General features: G+C 38.9%; 1 protein-coding gene across 1 annotated transcript in view; it reads right to left on the bottom strand.

Annotated features, from left to right (window-relative positions):
* Positions 1–7,074: 7,074 nt before the first annotated feature.
* Positions 7,075–15,815, bottom strand: part of LOC101983140 (cytochrome P450 3A6-like) — a 54,217-nt gene continuing 45,476 nt past the window's right edge. Inside the window, 2 exon segments of the mRNA XM_013355597.1 lie at positions 7,075–7,299; positions 13,051–13,151. Coding sequence (XP_013211051.1) covers positions 7,075–7,299; positions 13,051–13,151 — 326 coding nt within the window.

Genomic DNA, 15,815 nt, shown 5'->3' with positions numbered 1-15,815 from the left:
CTTTCCTTCTTCCCAGCATTCTGTTCTGTCTACTCCACCTACCTATGATCTGACCTATCAGGCCAAGCAGTTTCTTTATTAATTAAACAATGAAAGCAACAGATAGACAGATGACCCTCCTCCATCAACAGATTACAAAAGAAATCAGGGAAACAACACCTTCCCCAATAGCCACAAATAATATAACTTATCTTGGAGTGACACTAACCAAGCAAGCGAAAGACTTGTATGAAAATAATTTCAAGTCTTTGAAGAAAGAAATTTAAGTAAATATCAGAAGATGTAAAGATCTTCAGTATTTATGGATTGATAGAATTATTGCAGTAAAAATGGCAATTTTACCAAAATCAATCTGTAGCTTCAACACAATCTTCATCAAAATTCCAACACAAACTGAAAGTCATGAGGATACTTATGGGCCATGCTGCTGCCAGGTCCCAAATTTATATTAATGGCTTATACCGCCACCTTTGGCCATGTTGATGTCAGTGGTCTATGATGCTGTAATATCCATGGCCCATGTTACCGCTGAAGGCCATGCAGATGTCTGTGGTCCATGCTGCCATGAGAAGCCCTGTTGTTGTCTGTGGGCCTTCTGCCACCCAAAGCCATGTTAATTTGAGTGGCTTATCCTACCACCTGAGGGCATGTTGATGTCCTTGACTTGTGATGCTGCCAAGGGCTATGACGGTGTCCATGGCCTATGCTGCAGCAGAAGGCCATGCTGATGTTCATGGTCTATTCTGTTACTGTAGATCATAATGAGTTCCATGACACATGTTAGTGCCTGCAACAGTGAAAAAGTCCATTGATCCAGGCTACTGATGATGGTAAAGATTAAGGAGGCTGCTTTTTCTGTAGTATTGATGACTTCAGACTCACATTTGAGAGAGAGGAGAATAGAAGACCTTTATGATGACCCCTATACCTTTTCCTCAAAAGTAACAACCTAGACAGAAAGCCTTCAGGGAACGTTCTTAAAAATTTTGATAAGGATGCTGAAGTATTTCTTAACTGATGGCTTTCAACAGAAGTACATGTCAGTAACAACTCTATTTTCTTTAAGGGGTGGCCACCAAAACTTTGATAATGCTCCAGTAAGTATATGGGCAACTTAATTTGCAGTTTTTCCTTATTCTCCTCATTTTATTCCTTTTCCACCTTTTGTTTGTCATGGGGAATTTACTAGGGAGATGGTGTGTACCTGTGGATATTGGGAAATGAATGTATTCATGGTGCATGTTGTCAAATAATCAATAAAAATATTATGTAAATGAACTCTAATGTAATTCTTTACAGACCTTGAAAGGACAATATTCACCTTCATCTGGAAAAACAAAAAAAAAGCCCAAATAGGAAAAACAATCCTGTGCAATAAAAGAACTTCCAGGGATATCAATGCCCCTGATTTAAATCTGTACTACAGAGCTATATTAATAAAATCCACATGGTATTGCATAAAACCAGACTGGTTGATCAAAGGAATTGAACTGAAGATTCAGATGTGAATCCACACATTTATGGGCAGTAGACTTTTTTATTAAGAGGCCAGAAATAAAATATTGAAAAAGCATCCTCAACAAATTGTGATTGTCTAACTGGATGTCTTCATGTAGAGGAATACACTGGCACCAAAATCAACAATTAATACATGGAACCTTATGAAACTGAAAAGTTTCAGCAGGGCAACAGACACACTTATAAAAGAAAAAATGGCACCCTACATTATGGTTTCCAAAAATTGGAAATGATGTATCTCAAGACCTAGCTCCTTGGCATATATCAAATGATGCTCCATACTACCACAAAGACACTTACTAATCCATGTTCATTGCTGCTCTATTTATGATAGCCAAAACTTTGAACCCATATAGATCCCAAATGTTTCTCAATTGCATAATGGATAAAGAAGCCTTGGTATATTTACACAATGGAGTATTAATCAGTTGTTAAAAAATAACATCATGAAACTTGGAGGCAAATGATTAGAATCATTCTGACTGAGGTAACCCAGACTGAGAAAGACAACTGTGGTATGTGCTTCTAAGCTGATATTAGCTGTAAAGAATAAGAATGTCACAATCCCCAGACCTACAGAGGCTAAGTAATAAGGAGGGCTCAAGGAGGAATATAAAGATCTTCTGGAAGGAAAAATAGAAAAAAAAATTTCATGGATGGACTGAGAGTTTGTGGCAATGGGAACAGGAGGGATCAGGTGGGGGATAGGGATGGAGTGAGAGAGTACTGTGAGAGGTGACTTAAATATGGGAAGGCAGATTAGAAACCTAGTGCAATGGAAATTCCATGGAATTTATGAGGTTAACTCTATTGAAGACTTTTGGTAATGTGGGATTTGGAGCATTAAATGTTCATCTTTTGTAATCAGAGAAGGCTTCCAGTAGTGGGACTGGAGTGTCAACCCAACCACAAAGCTTTTGGCCTATAATTTGTAGTGTCTGCAATATATGTTGGGGTAAAAGTGGGCCAGAAGTTGTGGGATTAGCCAACCAATGGTTAATCCTACTTGAAGCCTAAGCCAGAAGACTGAGCCCAGGCCTGACACAGCCTAGATGGTAAGGAGTTAGAACTGGATAGCCCAGAGATCTAGGATAGAACCAAACATGACTGTTCAAAAAAAGTCTATGAAATGATTCCTAATAATTTTCTACTATACTTATAGACCAAAGCCTAGCAAAAATTTCCCCAGAGAGGCTTCATACAGAAACTGATAGGAGAAGATACAGAGAGCCACAGCCAAACATTAGGCAGAACTTGGGTAGTCCCAACAAAGAGGGAGAGAACAAATTGTAGGAACAAGATGCATCATGGACATCACAAGAACATGACCCAGAGAATCAACTAAGCAGGGTTCAGAGGATCACAGAGACTGAAATGACAACCATGCAGCCTGGATTGGTCTGATCTAGGTATTGTATTATGCAATAGGACCTTAATTACCACTGGGATGTGGAAATTAAGCAATAGTTTGTGATGTTTACGGATTTCTCAGTGAGCCGTCATTGTCCAATTACTCAATGAGGTGTAACTCCTGATACTGAATGTTTACTTGATGTTATAAGATATTTTGGTGGCATTTTCTCCTTATTTTGGGTGTCTCTTTAACTTCTGGTTACATACATATATTTGTCAAGAAGCTTTTATAGTAATAGGTTTTCAAATGGCATTTATTGTTAGTTTCCCCTCCCTGTATTGTTACTTTCCCCCTATTTTCTCTCCTACTCCCTACTTCATACTTTGATTCTAGTCTGCCCTCTGTCACTCCATAACAATATATTATATTTCTCTTCTTCATTGGAATATCCTTCCTTCTACCCTGCTGCCTTAGTATGTACCTAGTCTCTGAGGCTATTCAGATTATAGCACTCATTGGAAAGGCTTAAGAGCTGATACCCTTGTTTAAGACAAAATATTTGTCTTTTGTGATCTGTGTTTCTTAACTAAGAGTGTTTTTTCTAGCTCTTTCTATTTAACTGTAAATTTCATTTTTCTTAACTGCTGTACAATATTTCACTGTGTAAAAATACTGTATTTTCACTGTCCACTCATCAGTTGATTAGTGCGGGGGAATTGTCTGTATTCTGTCAATCATGTTTTAAATAAATGCTGATTGGCCAGGCAGGAAATATATGTGGGAAAACCAGACAGGAAGTAGAAATGATGTAATTAGAACAGGAGAATTCTGGGATGGAGGAAGCTGATTCCTCCCACTCCTGTGCAGACCACCGAAGCAGCAGGATGTGATCTGCCCCACTGAAAATAGGTACTCAGCCACATGACTAAAATAGATCAGAAAAGTGGATTAATCAAGACGTGAAAGTTAGCCAGTGAGAGGCTAGAGCTAATGGGCCAATCAGTTTATAATTTATGGAAACCTATGTGTGATTTTCTTTTGGGCTAAACAGTTGTGAGGTACTGGGCAGGACAGAAACCCCAACAAACAGGACCCCCAATCCATGTTACAGTTGATGAAGAGCTAGACTATTTCCAATTTCTGCTATTTTTAACAGATTAGTAACAAAAATGAATGAGCAAGTATCTCTATGGCAGGATGTACACTTTTTTATTGTAAACTCACTGGTGGTGTAGCTGGATCTTATGGTATAACTATTGAAAGCTTCTTCAGAGATCACCACATGGATTTCCATAGTCAAACAAGTTTGCATTTTTATTAGCAGTGAATCAATATTCCTCTTTCCTCACCAGAATGAGCTGCTATTTGTTTTATTGATCTTCACCATTGCAAATGATTAACATGAAAATCTCAAAATAGTTTTAATTTCCATTTCCCTGATATTTAAAGATGGTACACATTTCATCAGATGTCTTTTATTATTCATGTTTCAACATTTTGAAATGTTCTTCTTACTTCTATACCCAATTTTAAAATTGTTTTAATTGTGTTCTTGATTTTCATTTTTAAGTTCAACATATATCCTAGATACTAACCTTCTATCAGATATGTAATTGATAAAAATTTTTTTCTCAATATGTAGAGTGCCTTCTTGTATGTGTATCGGTGTCCTTTGCCATACAGAGGAGTTTACATATATATATAACTGTGTTTCCATAATGAATTCAAGATTTTTTTTCCTCTTTGTGAAGAAATGTTTTTGATGTGTTTTGATGGTATTTCTTTGAATCTGTAGATGATTTGGGGTAGTAGGGCAGTTTTCACAACAGTAGTCCCACTGGAGAAGTTCCCATTTTCTGGTGCAATTGTCAGTGTCTTTCTCAATGACATCAAGTTGTTTTAGTTTTCAAATATACAAGTCATTTATTTGTCTGGTTTGAATTATCACATGACACTGATTAAAGAAGAAAGGTTTTATCTTTGTAGTCATTATCTTGCAATCATTTCAGAAGGAGTATTAGAAAAGCATATCCCACTCCTATTGACAATGCAAAGGAATTTGAATACTTTGAGAAGGACATTTTATGCATCACACAAGAGTTTGGAAATATCATATAATTCCCCTGTCCTCTTGCATCATTTGAATGTTTTAATATCTGTGTGCATTACTTTTCCATACATAATATTTAATAAAGGAAATCCCATTATATCGCTTATTTTTGACATCTATAACTGAGACTTAGTTTCTTTACTCAGAAGAAAATCTGTATACCTGCAAAGATATTTCAGAGCGCAACTGACACAAAAAATAAAATATTTAAATATAATAAAATTTAAAGAAGAGTGGTATTGCATATACCAGAATGAACAAGATAAAAACTTTGTGAATCACTGTAAATAATAAAAAGTTTTTTTTTTAAATTCATGAGGCTTTATGAACTCCATCGGCTTCAAGAAGCAGAGTAAAAGAGTTCAGTCTCCTAAATCATCTCAATTCACAAGATGTCATATTAACCATCACCTAAATTAAGGTCTTCTTTGTTGAGTGCATGGAAATAATAAATCCACTTACCTCAAAATGACAAGTATCTATAACTTTCCAGGTACAGGTAAGGTCTCTCTGTGGAGACATTCTGTATGGTACCACCAACTCCAAGGATTTTTCTTAGCTCTGATCAACTAAATTTATACAATTTCCTCTTTTAAGATCTTATTTTGCTACTTTGACAATCATATGGCATATTCCTGAGCTGCTGGACTTTGAAGTCCTATCCCAATGAGGACTTCACTGTTTTTGGAACTGTAATGCATTGAAGGAAACAGAGTAGTAGAGCAACTGTATACATGAACAATCTATGCAAAACCAGGCCAGGTACCCAAAGAGGTATTTTTATGTAAAATGTTTGTAGAAGCATTACAAATTCAGTGTAGGCAGGCCTATGGCTATCTAGACTTTATGGATTAATGGTCCCACCAAAGATGTCCACCATAGGCTCAAATGTTTGAATATTTGTTCTCCATTTGATCGAAACCTTTCTACTATTAAATCAAATCAACTTTTAAAGCCAAAACAATTTTCAATATTATTTTTCTGGGATAAATATTGAGCCAGGCATATCCCGTCCTCACAAAACTAAGAGGTAATAGCCATAGACATACATTCTCAAGAAAAACAATATTGTTCAAACCTAAACAAAGCATATTTGCAGAAATAGAAATGATTTTTCATAAGGTTTTTGCATATAGTTAAATTGTTTTTCTCTATCTGTTCCTTGTCCTGCAAAAGGGTGCTACAAACCCAAGCCTCTTTATAAAGGGTAAACCTTTGATAAGGTATTCTTTTTCCACCACGTCCCATTGTTCTTAAGGTTTTTTTCCAGAATTGGGAGATAAGTTAATGTCTCTTGTGTTGCTTCCTTATATATGCCAATTAATTTTATTGCCTCTCATCCTGTCATACGTAAATCAGAAAAATTCTGTGTCTGAAATAACAGTAATTATTTTCAGATAAAAATATGAAAATCACTGATTCTCCATGAATTTTAGGGGAAATCGTTCAGAAAAAAATAGGGTATCTGGAAATGATTACATTTGTTCCATGCACAAATGATAAAGTGAAACTAAAAACTACCATTATAGTCTTCAACATTATAAGAGATAAGAGAGTTTTCAGTCTGGATGGTCCCAGCAGTATTCTGAGCTGTCCTGAGATCTACAGGTCCTGCTCAGTGAAACACCATCTTCATTGTCCTTGTCTTCTAGAGACCCAATGGACAAACATTAATATGTAGATCCAAAACTAGGCCACACAGTTCCCAACACTTCTTCATCTTGTCTCTCTGTGATATTTTTCTCTCTTTTGTTCACTCCTTCCTTTCTTTTCCACATTTTTCCTTTCTTCATCTGTTGTTATATGTGTAATGTTTATGTGTGTCTGGCTGTATGGCTTGGAGTTAGAGCTAGTATGATAGTCTCTATCTGTGGATCTATATGTGTGAAATGTATACATTGTATACACATGTGGAGATTCTCTGCATATGACTGTCTTTCAATTTCTCTCCATTTTTGTTTTTTTGAGATGGTCTGAATGAATTGACAATAGGGTTCTCCCTATTAACACCTGCTCAATTTTGATGTTGTAGACACACATGACTCTGTTTCTTCACAGTGGTTCTAGGGATCCAACTCATGATCTCATGTTTTCAACTCTGAATAATATTTACAACCCTGTTTCCAACTCTTGACACAACCTTAAGAACAGTGGGTTTCTCTGAAAATATACATTCCCACTTAATTTCATGGGTACCTGCATCAGTTGGGACGGCAGAGGTGGACGGAACCTGGACGGCGGAGATGGACGGAGGACGGTGCCGCTGCAGAGGACACAGGCCGCAGGCGGCAGGAACCACGGTGGCAGCAGATGCAGGCTGCAGGGACCACGCGCAACACTGAGAGCAGATCGCCCCACTACAATTAAATCAAAGAGGTAGGCCTTTGCTTGGCGAGGTCCCTGGCAAAGGAGGAACCGGGTCCGATTCCTGAAGACCCTTCTGATGGGTGAGAGGGATCTTGGCCCTTACCAGGAAACCGAGCTAGGGCATTTTGTAAGAGGAGCCCCTGGCCAGCAGGGAAACCTGAACCAGTTTTAAAAGACCCATTAGATAACATCGATAGGAAGAGATGGGCAGGCCCCAAGGCAAGAATTCACCCAATAATCTGAAAAACAGCATGAAAACACCAGAACCCAATGATCTTACAACAGAAGGTCTTCAACACCCTAGCACAGAAGAAGTGGAAAAATTGACTTTATGAAAGCAATAGAGTCCCTTAAACAACATGTGAAAAATGCCCTTATAGAAATGGATGAGAAGTATAACCAAAAGTTTGAAGAAATGAGTAAATATGTACATAATACCCTGGGAAACCAAGAAAGAACGATCAAACAGGTAATGGAAACAGTTCAAGAATTGAAAACTGAAATGGAAGCAAGGAAGAGAACACAAACTGAGGACCATCTGGATATGGAAAATCTAGGTCAACGAGCAGAGCCTACAGAAACAAGCATAATCAATAGAATACAAGAAATAGAAGAAAGAATCTCTGATTCTGAGGACATCATAGAGAAAATAAACACACTGATCAAAGAAAACTGCAAAGCCAACAAATTCTCATCACAAAACATTCAGGAATTATGGGACACAATAAAAAGACCAAACCTAAAAATAATAGGAATAGAAGAAGAAGAGTCACAGCTCAAAGGCCCAGAAAATATTTTTAACAAAATTATAGAAGAAAACGTTCCCAACATAAAGAAAGTTATTCCTTTAAATTTCTTTCTTTAACGACTTAAAGTTCTGATTGAAAAGGTCTTTCATGGATCCTGTTCCAGGGGACCCATCAGAGTGGTTGTGAGCTCTTGACCCACATCAGGAGCTTGGAAACAGAGCAGGGACATTCCCTGACCTCTTTCACTCCCCAGTCATTCAGCAGCGGCTGCGCCCCTCTGCTGGGGCCACTCTCTCCCTAACCCATCCCAGTTTGCACCCAGGAACCTCCTCCCTTCTTCCTCCCTTGTGCAGGGCCACGGGATCTGCCAGCTCAACCTGTTGGGTGCTGGGATGGGGTGCTGAGCTGTTCCATAAGCTCCATAGGATAGCATTTGAATGAAGAGATGGGCAGGCGCCAAGGCAAGAATTCCTCCACCAATCTGAAAAACAAATTGAAAACACCAGAACCCAGTGATCAGACAACAGAAGGTCTTGGGCAACCTAATCCAGGAGAAGGGGGAAAAATTGACATTATGAAATTGATAGAGTCCCTTAAACAGCATGTAAAAAATGCCCTTATGGGAATGGATGAGAGAATAACAAAAAGTTTGAAGAAATGAATAAATACATAAATGATACCCTGGGAAACCAAGAAAAAAGAATCAAACAGGTAATGGAAACAGTTCAAGAATTGAAAACTGAAATGGAGGCAAGGAAGAAAACACAAACTGGGGGCGGATTGGATATGGAAAATCTAGGGCAACGAACAGAGACTATAGATACAAGCATAACTAATAGAATACAAGAGATAAAAGAAAGAATGTCAGACTCTGAAGACACCATTGAGAAAATAAGTGCACTGATCAAAGAAAACAGCAAATCCAACAAATTCTCATCACAAAACATTCAGGAAATATGGGACACCATAAAAAGACCAAACCTAAGTACAATAGGGATAGAAGAAGGAGAAGAATTGCAGCTCAAAGGCCCAGAAAATTTAGTCAACAAAATTATGGAAGAAAACTTTCCCAACATAAATAAATATATTCCTATGAATATTCAAGAAGCATACAGAATACCAAATAGACTGGATCAAAAAAAATCCCCTCGCCATATAATAATTAAAACACAAACATACAGAATGAAGAAAGAATATTAAGAGCTGCAGAGGAAAAAGGTCAAGTTACTTATAAAGGTAAACCTATCAGACTTACACCAGACTTCTCTATGGAAACCATGACAGCCAGAAGGTCCTGGATAGAGGTACTACAGACACTAAGAGACCATGGATGCAAGCCCAAAGTATTATAACCAGCCAAGCTATCATTCACTATCAGTGGAGAAAACAAAATATTCCAGGATAAGAACACATTTAAACAATACGTAGCCACAAATCCAGCCTTACAGAAAGTAATAGAAGGAAAATCACAACCCAAGGAATCCAACATGGCCAACACTGCCTATAATAACTCAGACAAGTAGTGTCCCTTCACCAGCACAACTCAAAGAAGGGAAACACACAAATTCTACTACCAAAAAAATAATAACAACAGAAGTCAACAACCACTGGTCATTAATATCACTTAATATCAATGGACTCAACTCACCTATAAAAAGGCACAGGCTAAGAAGTTGGATACGAAAACAGGATCCAACATTATGCTGTTTACAAGAAACACACCTCAACCACAAAGATAGACATCTACTCGGAGTAAAGGGTTGGGAAAAGGTTTTTCAAGCAAATGGATGTAAGAAACAAACGGGAGTGGTCATACTGATTTTTAACAAATCTGACTTCAAACTAAAATCAATCAAAACAGAAAAGAGATGGTCATTTCATACTCATAACAGGAACAATTCATCAAGATGAAGTCTCAATACTAAATATCTATGCCCCTAATATAAAAGCACCCACTTATGTAAAAGAAACATTACTAGAACTCAAGGCAGACATCAAACCACACACACTAATAGTAGGAGACTTCAACACTCCTCTCTCACCAATGGACAGGTCAATCAGACAGAAACCTAATAGAGAAATAAGAGAATTAATGGAGGTAATGAAGCAAATGGACTTAACAGACATCTTTAGGACATTCCACCCAAATAGGAAAGAATACCTTCTTCTCTGCAGCTCATGGAACCTTCTCAAAAATTGACCACATACTCAGTAACAAAGCAAACCTCCACAGATACAAAAAAAATTTAGTGACCACATGTGTTTTATTGGATCACCATGGATTAAAGTTAGAATTCAACAATGAGGGTACCACCAGAAAGCCGATGAACTCATGGAAACTGAACAGTCAACTACTGAACCACACCCGCGTCAAGGAAGAAATAAAGAAAAATATTGAAGTCTTCCTTGAATTTAATGAAAATAAAGAGACAACATACTCAAACCTATGGGATACTATGAAAGCAGCGCTAAGAGGAAAGTTCATAACACTAAGTGCCCACATTAAAAAAAAAAAAAGGAGAAAGCAAACACTGGATAATTAACAGCCCACCTGAAATCTCTAGAAAAAAAGAAGCAGACTTACCCAGAAGGAGTAGAAGACTGTAAATAATCAAACTGAGGGCTGAAATCAACAAAATAGAAACACAGAAAACAATCGAAAGCATCAATGAAACAAAAAGTTGGTTCTTGGAGAAAATCAACAAGAACGACAAACCCCTATCCAAACTAATCAAACGGCAGAGAGAGAATACACAAATTAATAAGATCAGAAATGAAAAGGGGGACATAACCACAGACACAGAGGAAATTCAGAGAATCATTAGATCTTATTACAAAAGATTGTATGCAACAAAACAGGAAAATGCAAAAGAAATGGATCTTTTTTTAGATAAGTATCATATACCAAAGTTAAACCAAGACCAGGTGAACAATCTAAATAGACCTGTTAGTAGCGAAGAATTAGAAACTGTTATCAAAAACCTCCCTTCAAAAAAAAGCCCAAACCAGATGGTTTCAATGCGGAATTCTACCAGAACTTCCAAGAAGAGCTAATACCTATACTCCTTAATGTATTTCACAATATAGAAACAGAAGAGTCATTGCCAAATTCCTTTTATGAAGCTACAGTTACCCTGATACCAAAACTACACAAAGACCCAACCAAGAAAGAGAATTACAGGCCTATCTCACTCATGAACATTGACGCAAAAATTCTCAATAAAATACTCAATAAAATACTAGCAAACCGTATCCAAGAACACATTAGAAAAATTGTCCATTATGATCAAGTAGGCTTCATCCCAGAGATGCAGGGCTGGTTCAACATACGAAAATCTATCCATGTAATCCATCATATAAATAAAGTGAAAGAAAAAAACCATATGATCATTTCATTAGATGCTGAAAAAGTATTTGACAAAATGCAACATCCCTTTATGATAAAGGTCTTGGAGAGATTATGGATACAAGGGTCATATCTAAATATAATAAAAGCTATTTACAGCAAGCCAACAGCTAACATCAAATTAAATGGAGATATACTCAAAGCCATCCCACTAAAATCAGGAACATGACAAGGCTGTCCACTCTCTCCTACCCTTCAATATAGTGCTCGAAGTTTTAGCAATAGCAATAAGACAACATAAGGGGATCAAGGGGATTCGAATTGGAAAGGAAGACGTTAAACATTCGTTATTTGCAGATGATATTTTAGTATACATAAGCGACCCCAAAAACTCTACCAAAGAACTCCTACAGCTGATAATCACCTTTAGTGATGTGGCAGGATACAAGATCAACTCCAAAAAATCAGTGTAAGCTCTCTTTCTTATCCACATTGCAAGTCAGCCTAGTTGACAGGTTTAACTTTCTCATTTATATTTTAACAGGCACCAGACATGTGTTTGGGCCTGGAGCTGTAGTTCACTGAGGTTACTTTTTTTTCAGCTTGTCTGTCAGGCTGGAAAGCAGGATCTTGGCTTACAACTGAAGCTGGGACATGCAGTGGGGTCCAAGCTATGCTCTGTCCACTTAGTAGTGTCCTGATGGGGACATGGAACCCTGAAGGCCAATCTCTCATTGCCTGCTGTGCCTGGGAAGGGCACAGGCTACATTCAGCAGTCCTGCCTTAGATTGTGATCAGCTGATAAACTTAATTCAGGTTCCTAGGTTTGTGCCATTTTAGCTGCTCTGAGAGAATACCATGTGAGCCCACAAGGTTAGGCAGGTATAATCATGATGTTTTCTTTAACTATCCTTGCTTTTTCATTTTAAATCTTGTAATCACAAAATTAGGAGAATTCCTGAATTCTCTCCTCTGTTAATCGCCATGCACTTGTCCATACAGGCTCCTTGGATCATGGTCAATTAGCCTCTAGACATTTACATTGTCTGGCTCTGGATGCTGACTGTGGGAGGTATAGTCCCCTAAACTTTTTTGTCTCCTGCCTTTCCTGGTTCCACTGCACAGACTCATCTGGCTACAGCACATGTACATGGGTCAGACTCAGCAGTAACCCAGGCCATTACTGGGCTATGTACCACGTTCTTTCTACTCTTACTACCCACTAAGCATCCACAGAGGCTGTGGCTCAGTGACTACAGGACTGGCACTTGCAAGGGAGCAAGCAAGGGCTCCCTTTGGCCTCTCCAAGTCCTGGAGCAGTCCAAAAGTGGCAGTGGATATGCCACCAAAACGGGGGCAGGAATATAATATTTACAAACTCTAAAAATCTCTGCCTTTGCCTTTGCTCCATTTCAGCTCCTCTACCTATCAAAATAATCTAAACAACTGTACAGATAATGAACACTATTTCCTTGTCCCATATTTACAAATATTTAAAGTTTTACTCCCATCCCATTTTTTTTGCCTTGCCTTATTTTTTTATTATCTACTATTTATTTCTGAGGGCTCATTACTCACTTTTATATCTGTGGTACAATTTTCTTACAGAGTCAATCATGTGATCCCTTGTGTGCCTGGTCACACTTCTGTGCATTTTGGGGTTTACCAGTTGCGTCCATGTAGTAGCAACATATATTGTGGACCAGTCTGAACACCAAATACAGCTGCCATGATAGGGGAATGGGGATTAGAAATATACGAGTATGAAGACAATACATACAGGAAAACAATAAAACAGAAAACATAGAATAATACTGGAAGGGAGTTCCAGTGAGTGAATACTAAAATTGCCCACATTTAACTTCCAATTGCTTAAAATACCCAACCCCAAGAGATAGGAGTAAGATATTAAAAAAAAAACTGTTTTAAAACAATACAAAGAAATGAACAGACCATTCATATTTAATAATCTGTTGCTAGAACAAAATAAGTCACACTCATACCCTAGACCAAAACATTCTGCAGGTATACTACTCCCTGGGTAGAATCCAATGTTATCTCCTTAAGTCCTAAAGACTTAGTTGGATCCCTAAACTTTTGTTCTAAGTAGAAAAATATCTACTTCTCTATCCTTGAAATGCAAGGTCTGGATATTAGCTACACCTATGGACAACAACCTTGAGAAAGCAGAACTCTCTGCTCTAAATCTAGGTGGGACCTTTGTTTGAGGTAGAAACAGATGATAACTTGGAAGGAATAGAGGTAAGTTCCAACTCCCTGATCTTTAGTCAAGGGGAAAATAGGCTCACATATATTGGGGCCTCTACATTCCAGTGTGTGAAAGTGGGATCTGTGCTTCAGGAGGTACCTCTTCTTCAAATTGGTGCAGATATATCCTGTGGTTTAGGTGCTCTTCCTCCATGTGCAGGCAGTTTTGTGCTTTTGCTGGACACTGGCATAGCACTGATGCTCCTCCAGGGGTAGGCACGGCTAAGGTTCTAGTGGATCCAGATGCCATTGTAGTTGGAGAGGTGTGGGTGGAGGCTTCTGCTAGGTCTTCTGGGCTCTGGTCGTTGGGGTAAGGCACAGGATGTGTTTCTGGGGCCGATGGTCTGGAGATTAGGGCCCTCTAACTGGTGAGCAAGATATACACCTTTCCAGGTGGGGGCAGGGCCTATGATCTTGTAATAGCAGATGCCTTGGGGGTAGTTGGGGATGTGGGGAGGCTACTTCCAGATCTCTAGAGATACAATGGGTGGGATGGGGCATGAGATGTGCCTCTGGGGACTATGGCCAAGGGAATGAGACCCTCCAGCTAATGAGTCCGATACTCACTTTTCCAAGTGTTGGTGGGGCACCCATTTCTTCATACATCAAATTATACATTGAGCACACACTTATCCTAAATAAGGCACAAGACAATATCATGATGGAATATCTTTTTACTGATTGAAATTTTTATGATGTAAAGAGAGATTCATTTAGACTTAATTGTAGAGGTTGGAGTCTGAGATTGGGCTTTTTTGTTGGCTTAGGCCAATGGTCACATATTGTGGATGAAATGAATATTAGAGTGAACACACATATCTCATGCCAGGACATAGACAGAATAAAGATGGTCCAGGGACTTAACAATGTCTTTGGGAAACATCTCAAGATGCTTCATCCCTGCCCAACAGAACCAATCCAGGGACCATGCCTTACACATGGACCACTCGAGGACAATCATTTAACTATAACAAGAAACATGATACACAGATTAATAGAAATTGGTTAATTTAAGATATAAGAGCTAGCTAATAAGACACTTGAGCTGATATGCCAACCAGTGTTGTAATAATATATAGAGATTTTGTGTGATTATTTCAGGTCTGGCCATCCAAGAAACAAACAAGCAGCCTCCATCTAGAAAATGGTACACAACAAATGTGTGTGGGACTGATGACCTCCAATCACTTCAGATACAGATTCTTGTGTGTCCAGTTGGGGTTGGGAAGAAAATAGCTGAGACCATGTCTGTAGTTCAGTGTCCCCTGCCTGAGAAGGCAGTGTGATCAGATCTACTAAGAGTGCACAGGCAGGCGAGCATGGTGGATTCCTTCCTCCATATGTAGAGCTATTTCCTGGCCGTGCAGTGTGCTGTATGACAGATTTCACTTTTTCACAAATAAAAAGGGTTTATGTGCTGCACGAGCTACCCAGAGTTGAGGTGCTAAGGATGGCTCCTATCCTGCAGTCTCAGAGGGAGTGAACATCTTCCTTTGCCATGTTAGACTGCGTCAAGCCAAAAGCAATACAATCTTGGTCTTAGCCATGCCACCTAGCATTTTAAGAAGCACTTCTGGACAGAAAAGTATTTCACATATGCAGTAGGACAGATTCAGACATAAAAGACCTCTAAAAGAGATAGTGTGTTTTAAAAAATGAACATAGACTTGGGAGAGAGAAGAAAAAGAGTATACAGAGTTATAAAAAGAAGTAAATCGGGGTGAGTGTGTGCTATCCAGGGGCGCATTGTCCCGGAAGAGAGCACAAACCCCCCTCCCCCAGCTCCTTCTGCAGGGCTGTCTTTCTTTTGCACGACCCAGCCCCCCAGCACCCCTCCCTAACCCTGCCCTGCTGTATGATAGGACCAGTGCTCAAGAACAGTTTTAAGCTCCTACTCTAAGGCTACCCACCCAGAGCAGTGAGTGCCTGCCTACCGGGCAGGCCTCAGGGTCCCCTATAAGGGAGCCTGGACACCTTCAGCTACTGCGCCAGGCTTCCTGTGCTTTTCTAGATACTGCCCCCCCTTTCTCAGTTCAACCTTTTGTCACCGGATCATTGGGCTTCCGGGCGGCCCTGTTTAGTTGCTGAGGAATCCCATCTGGA

This window comes from Microtus ochrogaster, unplaced genomic scaffold (genome assembly GCF_000317375.1).
Source record: "Microtus ochrogaster isolate Prairie Vole_2 unplaced genomic scaffold, MicOch1.0 UNK220, whole genome shotgun sequence".
NCBI lineage: Eukaryota > Metazoa > Chordata > Mammalia > Rodentia > Cricetidae > Microtus > Microtus ochrogaster.
This window is presented reverse-complemented; position numbering and strand designations above follow the sequence as displayed.